The following is a 19,307-nucleotide window of genomic DNA, read 5'->3' on the forward strand; positions in this document are numbered from 1 at the left end:
CCACATGCATTTCATGCCAAACTATAGTCATGGCACACGCTACTCAGACAGTTTCCTTAAAAGGTAAGTGAGTGTCTCTTGCCTGACACCGAACACAGCAATACAACGACGGCCTGGAAATAATCGATTTTGGACCAGCCAATCCAGTGATCAGTATGTATCAGTGCAGAATGAAATGGAAAATATCAAAAGCCAGTCTCGTTTATCCAGCGATGCAGATTAAATTGGGCGTTAAAACAAAAACAGCGGTAAAGATTAATAGATATTCTAACCAAAAAACTACGACAAGATTGATACTAATTAATAGTATCCATATACTAATTAACTTCTTTGAGTGGCAATTTTGAGAAGTTGAAGAGTCAGATAAGGACAAACTGTATGTATGAACCACTTCGTTATTCAGGTGATGCGACGTTGCGATACAGATTCTTGTATCGTTGTCAAGCATGTATGAATCAGGTAGAAAATGGAAGGTTTCGATACATATTCTTGTACATACAACGATACAAGAATCTGTCTCGAACTGTCGCATCACCTGAATATAGAAGTTGTTTATCCACAAAGTTTGTCCTTATATACTGGTGTACAAAAGAAAGTATACGACTGGTGTTTTGAGACTATTTAAACAACGCAAACATTTTGCTAGCAATGTTCCAGTTGGGTACGATATATATGGTGTTATTGCAACACGTACACAATGTTTGTGACTTGTGAGTCGCAATCAAACCCCTTTTCTAAATATTACGCTGTTTTCAGGAAAACATTTTACCAAAACGTCAGATGTGTACTTTCTTTTGTACGTCAGGCTAGTTATGTGATGTAAGCTTCCGCTATTAACCCATCCCTGAAAAGTGTCATTAAAAGGGTTAGTTTCAATATAGCTCTAAAAAGAAGAATACTTTCTGTATATCTATCTTGAGTTCTATGCTATGACATCAATATGTCTATATACTCGTGCCAATAATGGTTGTCACCCCCTTCAATGTTTTATAATTGGAGATGGGTGTGGGTTTTTAATTGTGAGGTGTGAGGTATGTGTGAGGGGTGGGGGTGGGGGTGAAGGGGGTGACAACCATTATTGGCATGAGTATAATTAGGACATTTGACAACATTGGATAAGACAATGTGTTTAACCGGACGGGTTGTTGAGTGGTGATTTAGATGACGTCAGAGCATAGTGAGGCAGATGTCACTGCCAGGCATTAAAATGTCGGATATAAGCCACGTGCGATTTAAAGAGGTTGTGTGTGTTTTATCACATGTCTCCCGAGCCTTGATTATGGTCACGTAACAACTCTAGCAGTTGTTCAGTTGTAGATTCCGTTTACAACGTATATTTACATAACTGAACAATGTTGAGCTATAGAGGTGAGGTGAAATTGGGTTTAACGTCGTGCTTGAGAATATTTCGCTCATATGACGACGTGCATGCGTGTGTATGTGTATGTGCGGCTGCTTGTACTAGGCCAGACTTAAGCTGGTTTTATAGTGCTAGCCCACTGAGATACCACGCCGCAGTGAAGCATGAATACCCCACTCAGACACATTATACTGACTCCGAGCCGACCAGTCCTTGTTGTACCCAGGCAGGGACCAACAAGTACCATATTTTAACGCCTTTTGTTATGACGCGGTCGGGGATCGAACTCACGACCTTCCGCTCCCCGGGCGGACGCTCTAACCACTACACCACGGAGGCGGTCTTGAGCTATAGACAAGGAGCTATAAATGCATGGGGTGGACATGCGGCCGTGTTCAATATGGAGATAGGTGAGTGAGTGAGTATGGTTTTACGCCGTTTTTAGCAGTATTCCAGCAACATCACGGCATGGGACACCAGATTGGGCTTCATACATTGGGAATCAATATAGAAATACAAATGTGTTTTAAACATAAAGTGAGTGAAAGAGTGAGTTTGGTTTTACGCCGCTTTTAGCAATATTCCAGCAATATCACAGCGGGGGACACCAGAAATGGGCTTCACACATTGTACCCATGTAGGGTTTTAAACATAAAGGAATATACAACTATGTGAGAGAATATTGTTTTACGCCACACAATCAATTTTGCAGGCATTCGTAGCAAGGCACATACAAGAATAGTATTTGCTGAAACAGAACAGAAAGTATTCACAAGGCTATATAAAAAATACTGCACAACGCTGTGATATTTATTGAACATACAGAGTTACATTACGTTGAACATAAATATCGCACAACGCTCCACAACGTATTGCACAATGCATCACATAAAGTTGTGCAGGAAGGCCATGACTTATCCCACCGGGTACCCATTCACTGCTGGGTGACAGAGGCAAGCTTGAACAAAGTAACTTGCCTAAGGTGAGACTACATGTTTTACACGTGCATCGTGTCCTAACATAGGGTGACCCAGATACTCTCAAGTCATGCTGCCAAACCTGGTCGCCCGTCCAAGGACTGTTCGCGACCTACGTTGCTTAACTTCAACTGATTTATAACCTGGGCTCTTGACCACATGTGCACATTTGCTCTGTTTGTACAAAGTGTTAAGCTCTTGCACAGGACCATACACTGCCCCATGTGCACACTTGCTCTGTTTGTACAAAATGTTAAGCTCTTGCACAGAACCACACACCGCCACATGTGCACATTTGCTCCGTATAAACATGGAAGCAGATTATGGTCAATTTATTCTGTATTCTGAATTGTTTTGTATTCTGAATTGTCCTGAATTATGCATTGTTCTGAATTCTGTATTGTTCTGTGTTCTAAATTGTTCTGTGTTCTAAATTGTTTTGTGTTCCAAACTGTTCTGTATTCTGAATTATTCATTATCCAGAATTATTATTCTGAAATGTTCTGTATTCTGAATTGTCCTGAATTATGCATTGTTCTGAATTCTGTATTGTTCTGTGTTCTAAATTGTTCTGTGTTCTAAATTGTTTTGTGTTCCAAACTGTTCTGTATTCTGAATTATTCATTATCCAGAATTATTATTCTGAAATGTTCTGTATTCTGAATTGTCCTGAATTATGCATTGTTCTGAATTCTGTATTGTTCTGTGTTCTAAATTGTTCTGTGTTCTAAACTGTTTTGTGTTCCAAGCTGTTCTGTATTCTGAAATATTCACTATCCAGAATTATTATTCTGAAATGTTCTGCACACTGAATTGTTCTGTTCCAAATTGTCCTGTATTCTGAATTATGCTGTATCCAGAATTATTATTCTGAAATGTTCTGCACTCTGAATTGTTCTGTATTCTAAATTGTTCTATATTCTGAATTGTTCTGTATTCTGAACTATTCTGTATTTTAAATTGTTCTGAATTCTGAATAGTTCTGTATTCTAAATTGTTCTGCATTCTGAATTATGTATTCTGAATTGTTCTGTTTTCTGAATTGTCCTGTATTTTGAATTGTTCTGTATTCTTTATTATTCTGTAATCTTAATTGTTCTGTGTTCTGAATTGTTCTGTATCGTTCTGTATTCTGAGTTGTTCTGTGTTCTGAACTTGATGCTGTTTAGTATACAGTCACACCAACTTATGGTATACAGACCTCCAGAGCTGGGCTGACAGTGATTTCTATGGGTTTCAGTGAGTTGACACTTTGTGTACAGATTAAAACAAACACATGTTGCTTCACGCGAAGATTTCAGTAGTGTAATTATCATCTCATTCAGCATTGATTGGAAAACGACATTTTCATGTTGAAAGTCGTGAACAAACTGATAAATATGCATGTCCCAGACCATTTACATACCATATTAGTTCATTGTCGTGTAAACGCATAATAGATTTACATATACACATGTATGTATAGCTACGCATGTGCAAAATTAGCTTCGCCTAAAGTATATTCACACCCTCCATACCAACTGGAAATATGCGTGGGACAGCGGGTTTGAGTGAGTGAGTGTGGTTTTACGCGGCTTTAAGCAATATTCCAGCAATATCACAGCGGGTTTACCACAAATTGTCTTCACACATTGTACCCACGTGGGGAATCGAATCCGGGTCTACGGCGTGACGAGCGAACTCTTTAACCACTAGACTCCACCACTACGCATAGTGTGTGTACATAAAAGTAGTTCATCGGAATGTTTATTTTCATTGACAGTGATGGGGTCGTTAGTAAAATCACAGTACAACTCGGTACCGCTGGCAGACTAATCAAAATGAAGAATCCAAAAACGTCACTGATGAATTAGGAGATACACTAAACCCTATACTACCATGTCTCCATTCTGTGACGTGTACAACGCTGTGACAACGGTCGTCTCGAGGAACGTGTACTCACGCATGCGTGTGGATCACAGTCATACATAGGAATAGTACTAAAGAAAAATTAATTTACTTAAATATTTTTGACAAAATATAGACATGTATGTTAGAAAAAGATGAGTGAGATATTATGGTTTTACACCGCTTTTAGTGATCATCTAGCAATATCACGGCGGGCTTCACACTTTCTAGCTATGTGAGGAATCGAACCCGGGTCTCCAGCGTGACGAGCAAACGCTTTAACCACTAGGCCACCCCAACGCCCTATAAAAGTCTGGCCATTTATTGAAAATCAACAAGAGTGGGTGGGTGAGTGAGTATGGTTTTACGCCGCTTTTAGCAATATTCCAGCAATATCGTAGCGAGGAATACCGAAAAGTGGCAACAAGACATTTTCCAGTGCCGAGTGACAGTTTGAGAAGTAAAAGGGACGAAAACAAGCTTGTTCTCAAATAAATCCTTTTGTCGTGAAGTACTCACCAGGACCGGAGCGGCGTCCCTTTGTTAACATCGGTGTTTTTCAGCGATCTATTCAAATAAATTCAATTTCCCACGGTATTTTGACTTTTTACGTCTTACCAAGTCTTGCATCCATATGTTTAAATGAGTTTAAGCTCGAACAAATTGCAATCAAAGACCAAACATGTTTTGGGAAATGTTATTTAATATCATACGAATATATCATAAATAAATATCCAATATGTCAAGGTGAGAGAATATACACAATCGATTATCTACCGAAACAAATTCTATTAGGTAACATATTGAAATAAACATCTTCCACCTTGAATCCAAGAATTTTTAAGTTGACGATTAAAATTTATTTACAGACCGCCGTCATAAAGTTGGAATAGTGCGGCGATAAACAACAATGTGTGAGTGAGTATGGTTTTACGCCGCTTTCAGCAATATCCAAGCAATAACACGGCGGGGACACCAGAAATGGGCTTCACACATTATACCCATATGGGGCATAATCGGACTCTTGTCATCGGCGTGACGAGCGAACACTTTAACCACTATGTCACCCTACCGTCCCCGTTGAACAACAAACAAACAAATCCTGAGACGATTCCGTTTTCAGCGTCCGTTGGTCTGGTACTGTCTGAGCGTCATCTGAACGGTGACGATACTGGAGGGGTACAGGCGGTTCCGTTTCTTGCATTTGATCGTGTCCAGGTAACGTTTTCGGAACCTTTTGGAGATGACCACATACATCACCGGGTTGAGACACGTTGACAGCTTGGCAAATATAACGGGGACAACGGTGATGACGCGGGGGATGGTGTGAGGGTTACCATAGGATCCCATTAAAGATACGACAGCGTACGGTGCCCAGCATACGAAGAATGCCACGACAAGAAAAAAGCATATCTGAAAAGAACATGAAGATGATTCAAGGTGTGCTGCTCGTAACAGATGGAGGATGCGTTCCTGGGTCCCGATCTTCAAAGCGTTCGTAACGTTAGGATCTGTCGTAACTCTACAGTTTACCATATAGGCTTACGAATGTCGTAGCACTACGAATGCTCTGTGGATCTGGGCCTCGAACTACAAAGCGTTCGTACCGTTACGACCTGTCGTGACTCCACAGTTTACCATGGGCTTACGAATGTCGTAGCAACACGAATGCTTTGTGGATCAGGACCCAGGGAGAATATTTCTCGGAACGATCAGAGCTACGATTTATCTTAAGAACGTATGTTCACATCTAAGACATCTTAAGTTAAAGTAACAGTCACATATGGTGCAAAGGTACGATACCCCTTGTAACTGCAGTAACATAGAACTCGTTGGTATTGGAGATTGAAAAAAGTGGGGTGTTCCCCAAAGATGTCACGGGGATTTCCCAGCCGTTGACCTAAAATGGAGAACTCAGATGAGAGCACGGAACTCCTTATCACATTGTGAGGGCATATTGTTTAACAAGCATCTATTTGAGTTACTACGTGTACACATTTTGTTCCCCTGATGAACGAAGACAAGACAAAGTACGCTAAAACCAAATACACGTGTCAGTGCAAATACGAGTAGTCTAACCACGCCATTACAATGCGCCATAGGTCAAGGACGAAAGTAAGGGACTCTATTCCCGAGATATCCTTGAACGAACAGCAACTGTTATGTTTTCAAGTCTGATAAACACTTGGTCGGTTGTCAATGCTGCGTATTTTTTTTATTTTTACGAAAAAATTAAAAACAAATATTTTTAGGATCGGTCCACTGTGATAAAAACAAGTCGATTAGACATTGATCAGTAGATTTCAAAAAATAATAAAAAAAGGACAATGTTTAATCTTAACGACGGGTATGGGATGCCATTTTCTTTATAAATCGATTTTTTTTAAAATACTTGAGATTTCGAATTACGTCCTCTTTGCCTAGGACATTGAGATCACCATTTTAACAAATTTCTTTTCAATGGAAAAAAAGGTACGGCGTTAATCTTGGCAGAGAAGTGTATCTTAAGGTAGCAGTCTGTAAATAATCGAGTCTGGACCAGACAATCTTGTGACTGACGTCATGACCATCGGTCAGCAGAACTGGTATACGATGACGCTTCAACCAAGTCAGCGAACCTGACCACCCGATCCCGTTAGTCGCGTCTTAGAACAATCATGGGAAGACCATTTCTCACCCATCAGTAATGATAACCTACCCAGTCCATGGTGTAAAACACGCTCCTTCGATAGGACAATCCCGAATTGAATGACATTTGTTGAAAAGAATAATATACGCTTCAGACATCAATGCTATCATGGCATCAGACATCAATGCCATAAAGGCATCAGACATCTATGTTATCATGGCATCAGACATCTATGTTATCATGGCATCAGACATCTATGTTATCATGGCATCAGACATCTATGTTATCATGGCATCAGACATCTATGTTATCATGGCATCAGACATCTATGTTACCATGGTATCAGACATCTATGCCATAAAGGCATCAGACATCTATGCCATAAAGGCATCAGACATCTATGTTATCATGGCATCAGACATCTATGTCATAAAGGCATCAGACATCTATGTTATCATGGCATCAGACATCTATGTCATCATGGCATCAGACATCTATGTTATCATGGCATCAGACATCTATGTTATCATGGCATCAGACATCTATGTTATCATGGCATCAGACATCTATGTTATCATGGCATCAGACATCTATGCTATCATGGCATCAGACATCTATGTTATCATGGCATCAGACATCTATGTTATCCTGGCATCAGGCATCAGTGCCATAAAGGCATCAGCCATCTATGTTATCATGGCATCAGACATCAATGCCATACAGGCATCAGACATCTCTGTTATCCTAGCATTAGACATCTGTGTTATCATGGCATCAGACATCAAGGCCATACAGGCATCAGACATCTGCGTTATCCTAGCATCAGACATCTGTGTTATCATGGCATCAGACATCAATGCCATACAGGCATCAGACATCTATGTTATCCTAGCATCAGACATCTGTGTTATCATGGCATCGGACATCAATGCCATACAGGCATCAGACATCTGCGTTATCCTAGCATCAGACATCTGTGTTATCCTAGCATCAGACATCTGTGTTATCATGGCATCAGACATCAATGCCATAAAGGCATCAGACATCTGTGTTATCCTGGCATCAGACATCTATGTTATCATGGCATCAGACATCAATGCCATACAGGCATCAGACATCTGCGTTATCCTAGCATCAGACATCTATGTTATCATGACATCAGACATCTATGTTATCATGGCATCAGACATCAATGCCATACAGGCATCAGACATCTGTGTTATCCTAGCATCAGACATCTATGTTATCATGACATCAGACATCTATGTTATCATGGCATCAGACATCAATGCCATAAAGGCATCAGACATCTGTGTTATCCTAGCATCAGACATCTCTGTTATCATGGCATCAGACATCTATGTTATCATGGCATCAGACATCTGTGTTATCCTAGCATCATACATCTATGTTATCATGGCATCAGACATCTATGTTATCATGGCATCAGACATCAATGCCATAAAAGCATCAGACATCTATGTTATCATGGCATCAGACATCTATGTTATCATGGCATCAGACATCTATGTTATCATGGCATCAGACATCTATGTTATCATGGCATCAGACATCTATGTTATCATGGCATCAGACATCTATGTTATCATGGCATCAGATATCAATGCCATAAAGGCATCAGACATCTATGTTATCATGGCATCAGACATCTTTGTTATCATGCATCAGACATCTATGTTATCCTTGCATCAGACATCTATGTTATCATGGCATCAGACATCTATGTTATCATGCATCAGACATCTATGTTATCATGGCATCAGACATCTATGTTATCATGGCATCAGACATCTATGTTATCATGGCATCAGACATCTATGTTATCATGGCATCAGACATCTATGTTATCATGGCATCAGACATCAATGCTATCATCTCATCAGACATCTATGTTATCATGGCATCAGACATCTTTGTTATCATGCATCAGACATCAATGCCATAAAGGCATCAGACATCTATGTTATCATGGCATCAGACATCAATGCCATAAAGGCATCAGACATCTGTGTTATCCTAGCATCAGACATCTGTGTTATCCTGGCATCAGACATCTATGTTATCATGGCATCAGACATCAATGCCATAAAGGCATCAGACATCTGTGTTATCCTAGCATCAGACATCTCTGTTATCCTACCATCAGACATCTATGTTATCATGGCATCAGACATCTATGTTATCCTAGCATCAGACATCTATGTTATCCTACCATCAGACATCTATGTTATCATGGCATCAGACATCTATGTTATCATGGCATCAGACATCAATGCCATAAAGGCATCAGACATCTATGTTATCCTAGCATCAGACATCAATTTTATCATGGCATCAGACATCAATGTTATCATGGCATCAGACATCTGTGTTATCCTAGCATCAGACATCTATGTTATCTCAGCATCATCAGACATCAATATGTCAGACATATCATGGCATCAGACATCTATGTTATCATGGCATCAGACATCAATGCCACAAAGGCATCAGACATCTATGCTATCATGGCATCAGACATCTTTGTTATCATGCATCAGACATCTATGTTATCCTAGCATCAGACATCTATGTTATCATGACATCAGACATATATGTTATCATGGCATCAGACATCAATGCTATAAAGGCATCAGACATCTATGTTATCATGGCATCAGACATCTATGTTATCCTAGCATCAGACATCTATGTTATCATGGCATCAGACATCAATGCCATAAAGGCATCAGACATCTATGTTATCATGGCATCAGACATCTATGTTATCATGGCATCAGACATCTATGTTATCATGGCATCAGACATCTATGTTATCCTGGCATCAGACATCAATGCCATAAAGGCATCAGACATCTATGTTATCATGGCATCAGACATCTATGTTATCATGGCATCAGACATATATGTTATCATGGCATCAGACATTTATGTTATCCTAGCATCAGACATCTATGTTATCATGGCATCAGACATCTATGCTACCATGGTATCAGACATCAATGCTATCATTTTGTCGAACACAATTTGATATACCTTTGTTACAACCACGTTTTGTATTTCCCGTCGACGGCGACGTTCCTTCCGCGCCGTGTAGAAGATGCAGATGTAACAGAAGAGCATGATGAGGGTGTTGACCCCCAACACAAGAACAACAAGTCCAAGAATGAACAGCCTTGACCTGAGTGATTTGCCCTTCCAGTCCACGGTGCATGACATCTGCGTCAAAGAATGCGCAGTGATAGAGTGCATACAAGTATGGAATACTAGAAAGGATATTGTCGCGTTGTCGCCTTTACAGACAAAAACAAACAGAAAATGACAGAAATTTTGACCATTTGTAATATTGTGACGTTGTCGCGCTTTGAATATCATCTTTTACATATTTCAAGGTCACAATATCACGCGCTGACGTATTGCCGCCCCATCCAAAATGGGTTTAAAATATTTTGAAATTCGCAACAACGCGAACATGTGGCTTCTCTATGGTGGCTGACTATGACGTTGTCATGCTTCTACGGTTCGATAAAACGGAGCTACCTTGGCTTGGCAACAACCGTGCCCATGAATGAACGTTTGTCGATGTGTATCTCCTCAAAATTAATGCTGAATCCTATTAACTGATTTACCTGGAATGGTTCCAAGGTATATTCTACACCTGTAGTGATGGGTAGCATCGCCCAGACAAAAGCTTGGAACCAAATAATACCAAGAATCTTCACGAGCGCCATCCTTCTTTGCAAAATGGTTTCTGGAATAGGAAATTCAATTTAACTTCTTTGAGTGGCATTTTAGAAGTTGCAAATAAGATAGAACACGTATATATGGATAACAACTTCTTTTATTCCAGTATCGAAACGCTGTGCTCTAAAATATAAGAAGTCATCCATATATACTTATTCTATAATTCAATTTAAATCAAGGTCTAGACTATAATGGATGTTAACACACCCACAGAATGTTATAATTGTTATATCCTGAAGCTTTAGGAAGCAAAACATCGACCACTAGCGGTTAACTTGACAAATAAAGATTTAATACCGATATTAAGGTATATGACAAAGAGACCCGTTACACTTAGGAACATGTCTGTACATGGCTATACATGAAGATCAAAATATATGAATCTTTCTGCAAGATGCTTCAGGTATGGTAACGGTTATACACGCAAAACATAGTGAGTGAGTGAGTGAGTGAGTGAGTGAGTGAATTTAGCAATGTTCCAGCTATATAGCGGCGGTCTGTAAATAATCAAGTCTGGACCAGATAATGCATGAGCATCGATCTACGCAACTGGGATACGATGACATGGTTAAAGCGTCTACTGGTCACGCTAAAGACCCGGGTTCGATTCTCCATATGGGTACAATGTGTGAAGCCCATTTCTGGTGTCCTCCGCCGTGATATTGCTGGAATATTGCTAAAAGCGGCGTAAAACCATACTCACTCACTCTACCATAAGTGGTGATTTCACCTTTATCATAAAGCACCATCTGTACATAAGACGTCGGTTTATAAAGACATTTTGGAAAGACAATAACAGACGTAAGTTAACCCGTGAAGAATTGGTCTTCAGTGTCACCAATGCTTGTCGTAAGGGTCGACTAACGGGATCGGGTGGACAGGCTCGCTGGATTGTCTGATCCAGCCTCGATTACTTCCAGACCACTGCTATATAGCTGAACTGATTTCATACTGTGGCGTTAAACAACAAATAAACAAACAGCCGTAAGTCTGCAGAAACAAACACGCCATGTTACCTGGATATTGCCAGGTAATAAGACATGGCGGTTTAACGCTTACCTTCATAATGCCTACATATTATAAGATATCTTTCCACGCTAATAGCAGAGAGGGTTGATATTGAACCATTGCCGAACAAGAAGCTGAGAAATCCGTACATCGTGCAGCCAATGCTGCCATGTAACCACTCCTGAAAACAATAAACATTGCTATCAACATATACATGTACATGCCAACTTGCCCTTCATCAGGGATAAGAAAAGAAAGACTAAGACATATCTCAAAAAAGCCCCAGTTCATTACAATTTCCGAAAATATCACGAACATGTCTTTATGAATCACTATCAAAGAGTTATCATACCAGGTTTATACCAAAGAATGGGTGTATCCTGCCCCACCGGTGGCACCCGTCATAAATACATGCCAAGGCTAGTCAACAACCACAACTTAGTAACCAGACTAGTTTACTGTACAGGAACACTAACCAACCTCAACTAATTAACTAGAAGACGTTACTGCACAGGAACACTAAACAACCTCAACTAAGTAACTAGAATACGTTACTGCACAGGAACACTAACCAACCTCAACTAATTAACTAGAAGACGTTACTGCACAGGAACACTTAACAACCTCAACTAAGTAACCAGAAGACGTTACTGCACAGGAACACTAAACAACCTCAACTAAGTAACTACAATACGTTAGTGCACAGGAACACTAAACAACCTCAACTAAGTTACTAGAATGCGTTACTGCACAGGAACACTAAACAACCTCAACTAAGTAACTAGAATACGTTACTGCACAGGAACACTAAACAACCTCAACTAAGTAACCAGTATACGTTACTGCACAGGAACACTAAACAACCTCAACTGAGTAACTAGAATACGTTACCGCACAGGAACACTAAACAACCTCAACTAAGTTACTAGAATGCGTTACTGCACAGGAACACTAAACAACCTCAACTAAGTAACTAGAATACGTTACTGCACAGGAACACTAAACAACCTCAACTAAGTAACTAGAATACGTTACTGCACAGGAACACTAAACAACCTCAACTAAGTAACTAGAATACGTTACTGCACAGGAACACTAAACAACCTCAACTAAGTAACTAGAATACGTTACTGCACAGGAACACTAAACAACCCTCAACTAAGTAACTAGAATACGTTACTGCACAGGAACACTAAACAACCTCAACTAAGTAACTAGAATACGTTACTGCACAGGAACACTAAACAACCTCAACTAAGTAACTAGAATACGTTACTGCACAGGAACACTAAACAACCTCAACTAAGTAACTAGAATACGTTACTGCACAGGAACACTAAACAACCTCAACTATAACCAGAATACGTTACTGCACAGGAACACTAAACAACCTCAACTAAGTAACTAGAATACGTTACTGCACAGGAACACTAAACAACCTCAACTAAGTAACTAGAATACGTTACTGCACAGGAACAACCTCAACTACTAAACAACCTCAACCTAAGTAACTAGAATACGTTACTGCACAGGAACACTAAACAACCTCAACTAAGTAACTAGAATACGTTACTGCACAGGAACACTAAACAACCTCAACTAAGTAACTAGAATACGTTACTGCACAGGAACACTAAACAACCTCAACTAAGTAACTAGAATACGTTACTGCACAGGAACACTAAACAACCTCAACTAAGTAACTAGAATACGTTACTGCACAGGAACACTAAGCAACCTCAACTAAGTAACTAGAATACGTTACTGCACAGGAACACTAAACAACCTCAACTAAGTAACTAGAATACGTTACTGCACAGGAACACTAAACAACCCTCAACTAAGTAACTAGAATACGTTACTGCACAGGAACACTAAACAACCTCAACTAAGTAACTAGAATACGTTACTGCACAGGAACACTAAACAACCTCAACTAAGTAACTAGAATACGTTACTGTACAGGAACACTAAACAACCTCAACTAAGTAACTAGAATACGTTACTGCACAGGAACAACCTCAACTAAGTAACTAGAATACGTTACTGCACAGGAACACTAAACAACCTCAACTAAGTAACTAGAATACGTTACTGCACAGGAACACTAAACAACCTCAACTAAGTAACTAGAATACGTTACTGCACAGGAACACTAAACAACCTCAACTAAGTAACTAGAATACGTTACTGTACAGGAACACTAAACAACCTCAACTAAGTAACTAGAATACGTTACTGCACAGGAACACTAAACAACCTCAACTAAGTAACTAGAATACGTTACTGCACAGGAACACTAAACAACCTCAACTAAGTAACTAGAATACGTTACTGCACAGGAACACTAAACAACCTCAACTAAGTAACTAGAATACGTTACTGCACAGGAACACTAAACAACCTCAACTAAGTAACTAGGAATACGTTACTGCACAGGAACACTAAACAACCTCAACTAAGTAACTAGAATACGTTACTGTACAGGAACACTAAACAACCTCAACTAAGTAACTAGAATGCGTTACTGCACAGGAACACTAAACAACCTCAACTAAGTAACCAGAATACGTTACTGCACAGGAACACTAAACAACCTCAACTAAGTAACTAGAATACGTTATTGCACAGGAACACTAAGCAACCTCAACTAAGGAACTAGAATACGTTAGTGCACAGCAATCCTAAAAAACCTCAACTAAGTAACCAGAATACGTTACTGCACAGGAACACTAAACAACCTCAACTAAGTAACTAGAATACGTTACTGCACAGGAACACTAAACAACCTCAACTAAGTAACTAGAATACGTTACTGCACAGGAACACTAAACAACCTCAACTAAGTAACTAGAATACGTTACTGCACAGGAACACTAAACAACCTCAACTAAGTAACTAGAATACGTTACTGCACAGGAGCACTAAGCAACCTCAACTAAGTAACTAGAATACGTTACTGCACAGGAACACTAAACAACCTCAACTAAGTAACTAGAATACGTTACTGCACAGGAACACTAAACAACCTCAACTGAGTAACTAGAATACGTTACCGCACAGGAACACTAAGCAACCTCAACTAAGTAACTAGAATACGTTACTGCACATGAACACTAAACAACCTCAACTAAGTAAGCAGAATAAGTTACTGCACAGGAACCCTAAACAACCTCAACTAAGTAAGTAGAATACGTTACTGCACAGGAGCACTAAGCAACCTAAACTAAGTACCTAGAATACGTTACTGCACAGGAGCACTAAGCAACCTCAACTGAGTAACTAGAATACGTTACTGCACAGGAGCACTAAGCACCCTCAACTAAATAACTAGAATACGTTACTGCACAGGAGCACTAAGCAACCTCAACTAAGTTACTAGAATACGTTACTGCACAGGAGCACTAAGCAACCTCAACTAAGTAACTAGAAACACTTAACAAAGAAATGTACTTGGATAGATAACTAAAGGCCCAACTATAGACACTCTTAACAAAGAAATGTACTTGGATAGTTAACTGACTGACTGACTGACTGACTGAGTTTTAGTTTTACGCCGCTTTTAGCAATATTCCAGCAATATCACGGCGGGGGACACCAGAAATGGGCTTAATGGATAGTTAACTAAATGCCTCACTATGGACACACTTAACAAAGAAATGTACTTGGATAGTTAACTAAATGCCCTACTATAGACACACTTAAGAATGAAATGTACTTGGATAGTTAACTAAATGCCCCACTATGGGAACACTTAACAAAGAAATGACGTTGAATAGTTAACTAAACGCTCCACTATAGACACACTTAACAAAGAAATGACCTTGAATAGTTAACTAAACGCCCCACTATAGAAACACTTAACAAAGAAATGACCTTGAATAGTTAACTTAACGCCCCACTATAGGAACACTTAACAAAGAAATGTACTTGGATAGTTAACTAAACGCCCCACTATAGGAACACTTAACAAAGAAATGTACTTGGATAGTTAACTAAATGCCTCACTATAGCAACACTTAGCAAAGAAATGAACTTGGATAGTTGACTAAACGCCCCACTATAGAAACACTTAACAAAGAAATGAACTTGAATAGTTGTCTAAACTTCCTAACAGTGGAACACTTAAAAGAAATGTACTTGGATAGTTAACTAAATGCCCCACTATAGAAACACTTAACAAAGAAATTACCTTGAATAGTTAACTAAACTTCCTAACAGTGGAACACTTAAGAATGAAATGAACTTAAATAGTTAACTAAACGCCCCACTATAGGAACACTTAACAAAGAACTTGAATAGTTAACTAAACTTCCTAACAGTGGAACACTTAAGAAAGAAATGAACTTGAATAGTTAACTAAACGCCCCACTATAGAAACACTTAACAAAGAAATGAACTTGAATAGTTAACTAAACTTCCTAACAGTGGAACACTTAACAATGAAATGAACTTGAATAGTTAACTAAACGCCCCACTATAGGAACACTTAACAAAGAACTTGAATAGTTAACTAAACTTCCTAACAGTGGAACACTTAAGAAAGAAATGAACTTGAATGGTTAACTAAACGCCCCACTATAGGTACACTTAACAAAGAAATGAACTTGTATAGTTAAGTAAACGCCCTACTATAGACACACTAAACAAAGAAATGTACTTGGATAGTTAACTAAACGCCCTACTATAGAAACACTTAACAAAGAAATGAACTTGGATAGTTAACTAAACGCCCTACTATAGACACACTGAAGAATGAAATGTACTTGGATAGTTAACTAAATGCCGAAAGAAATGTACTTTGGATAGTTAACTAAACGCCCCACTATGGGAACACTTAACAAAGAAATGAACTTGAATAGTTAACTAAGCTTCCTAACAATGGAACACTTAAGAATGAAATGAACTTGAAGAGTTAACTAAACGCCCCACTATAGGAACACTTAACAAAGAACTTGAATAGTTAACTAAACTTCCTAACAGTGGAACACTTAACAATGAAATGAACTTGAATAGATAACTAAACGCCCCACTATAGAAACACTTAACAAAGAAATGAACTTGGATAGTTAACTAAACGCTCCACTATAGACACACTTAACAAAGAAATGAACTTGAATAGTTAACTAAACGCCCCACTATAGAAACACTTAACAAAGAAATGAACTTGAATAGATAACTAAACGCCCCACTATAGGAACACTTAACAAAGAAATGTACTTGGATAGTTAACTAAACGCCCCACTATAGGAACACTTAACAAAGAAATGAACTTGAATAGTTAACTAAACTTCCTAACAGTGGAACACTTAACAAAGAAATGAACTTGGATAGTTAACTAAACGCCCCACTATAGGTACACTAAACAAAGAAATGAACTTGTATAGTTAAGTAAACGCCCTAACTATAGACACACTAAACAAAGAAATGTACTTGGATAGTTAACTAAACGCCCTACTATAGAAACACTTAACAAAGAAATGAACTTGGATAGTTAACTAAACGCCCTACTATAGACACACTTAAGAATGAAATGTACTTGGATAGTTAACTAAATGCCGAAAGAAATGTACTTTGGATAGTTAACTAAACGCCCCACTATAGAAACACTTAACAAAGAAATGACCTTGAATAGTTAACTAAACTTCCTAACAATGGAACACTTAAGAAATGAAATGAACTTGAAGAGTTAACTAAACGCCCCACTATAGGAACACTTAACAAAAGAACTTGAATAGTTAACTAAACTTCCTAACAGTGGAACACTTAACAATGAAATGTACTTGAATAGTTAACTAAACGCCCCACTATAGAAACACTTAACAAAGAAATGTACTTGGATAGTTAACTAAACGCCCCACTATAGAAACACTTAACAAAGAAATGAACTTGAATAGTTAACTAAACGCCCCACTATAGAAACACTTAACAAAGAAATGACCTTGAATAGATAACTAAACGCCCCACTCTAAACTTCACTAACAAAGAAATGGAACAGTTAAAAACGAAATGTACTTGGATAGTTAACTAAACGCCCCACTATAGGCACAACAAAGAAATGAACTTGGATAGCTAAGAATAGAAATGTAAATTACTTGGATAGTGAACTAAACGCCCCACTATGGGAACAAACTTAACAAAGAAATGTACTTTGGATAGTTAACTAAACACTTAACAAAGAAATGAACTTGAATAGTTGTCTAAACTTCCTAACAGTGGAACACTTAAAAAGAAATGAACTTGGATAGTTAACTAAACGCCCCACTATAGGCACACTTAACAAAGAAATTACCTTGAATAGTTAACTAAACTTCCTAACAGTGGAACACTTAAGAATGAAATGAACTTGAATAGTTAACTAAACGCCCCACTATAGGAACACTTAACAAAGAACTTGAATAGTTATCTAAACTTCCTAACAGTGGAACACTTAAGAAAGAAATGAACTTGAATAGTTAACCAAACGCCCCACTATAGAAACACTTAACAAAGAAATGAACTTGAATAGTTAAGTAAACGCCCTACTATAGACACACTTAACAAAGAAATGTACTTGGTTAGTTAACTAAACGCCCCACTATAGGAACACTTAACAAAGAAATGAACTTGGATAGCTAACTAAACGCCCTACTATAGACATACTTAAGAATGAAATGTACTTGGATAGTTAACTAAATGCCCCACTATGGGAACACTTAACAAAGAAATGTACTTTGGATAGTTAACTAAACGCCCCACTATGGAAACACTTAACAAAGAAATGACCTTGAATAGTTAACTAAACTTCCTAACAGTGGAACACTTAAGAATGAAATGAACTTGAAGAGTTAACTAAACGCCCCACTATAGGAACACTTAACAAAGAACTTGAATAGTTAACTAAACTTCCTAACAGTGGAACACTTAAGAATGAAATGAACTTGAATAGTTAACTAAACTTCAAAACAAAGGAACACTTAACAAAGAATTGAACTTGAATAGTTAACTAACGCCCCAACAGAGGAACACTAAACTAAGTAATGACCTGGAACTGCCTTCACGTTATATCACATCATACACCAGACTACCTGAGATTACCTGAGCAAAGTTTGCTGAGATGATGAAGGGGAAGCACAAGCCAGTCATCCCGAGATCAGAAATGGAGAGGTTGAGGAGCAACGCATCAACCGACGTCCGGAACTGTTTCTCCCGTACGAACATCACCACGGATATGGCGTTGGTGACAATTCCAAAAATTCCTGCGACCGGAAAAAATCAATATGTTTAAATATAAACTTCAAGACGTGACGTCACGGTGAGGTAGTTTAGTGGTTCAATCGTTTGCTCGTCACGCCGATGACACGGGTTCGATATTCCATATGGGTAGTATGTATGAAGGCCATTTCTGGTGTCCCCCAACGTGATATTGCTGGAATATTACTAAGAGCGGCGTAAAACTAAACTCAATTCATGAGCATAACCAGCCTCGATTATATGCCCATCCATATTCCACTGGCGGTAAAGAGGTCAATCAGAGGTGACCATAACATGAATGGATTGCCTAACATCAGTGATGATACCAAGTATACTGAACATGATTGAAAACGCACCAACTGTAAATTTTGAAATATGGTAATTGGATTGTTTTGAGAGTGAAAATGAACGTTGGAAATGTTGTTAATAACACAAAAGACAATAAATA

The 19,307-nt window shown here is 38.6% G+C and overlaps 1 protein-coding gene across 1 annotated transcript; it reads right to left on the reverse strand.

Moving 5' to 3' along the window:
* Nucleotides 1-5,266: 5,266 nt before the first annotated feature.
* Nucleotides 5,267-18,923, reverse strand: LOC124277669 (visual pigment-like receptor peropsin). Its single transcript, XM_046713401.1, has 5 exons — nt 18,704-18,923; nt 11,678-11,807; nt 10,504-10,625; nt 9,911-10,093; nt 5,267-5,637 (listed from the first exon to the last, which is right to left on the reverse strand). Exons 1-5 carry the CDS (start codon nt 18,824-18,826, stop codon nt 5,344-5,346), a joined length of 852 nt encoding a protein of 283 aa, XP_046569357.1. The 5' UTR covers nt 18,827-18,923; the 3' UTR covers nt 5,267-5,343.
* Nucleotides 18,924-19,307: the final 384 nt, after the last annotated feature.

The sequence above is a fragment of the Haliotis rubra genome, unplaced genomic scaffold (assembly GCF_003918875.1).
Source record: "Haliotis rubra isolate DU_JTF1 unplaced genomic scaffold, ASM391887v1 Scf225, whole genome shotgun sequence".
NCBI classification, from domain to species: Eukaryota; Metazoa; Mollusca; class Gastropoda; order Lepetellida; family Haliotidae; genus Haliotis; species Haliotis rubra.

Bases quoted from the DNA above. Each gene is read 5' to 3' on its own strand.
- LOC124277669 (XM_046713401.1), bottom strand. From the start codon at position 18,826: ATGTTCGTACGGGAGAAACAGTTCCGGACGTCGGTTGATGCGTTGCTC. The intron at 11,808-18,703 runs GTAATCTCAGGT...TATTGTTTTCAG, and splicing joins TCTCAGCAAACTTTGCTCAG to GAGTGGTTACATGGCAGCAT. The intron at 5,638-9,910 runs GTATATCAAATT...TGTTCTTTTCAG, and splicing joins AAAACGTGGTTGTAACAAAG to ATATGCTTTTTTCTTGTCGT.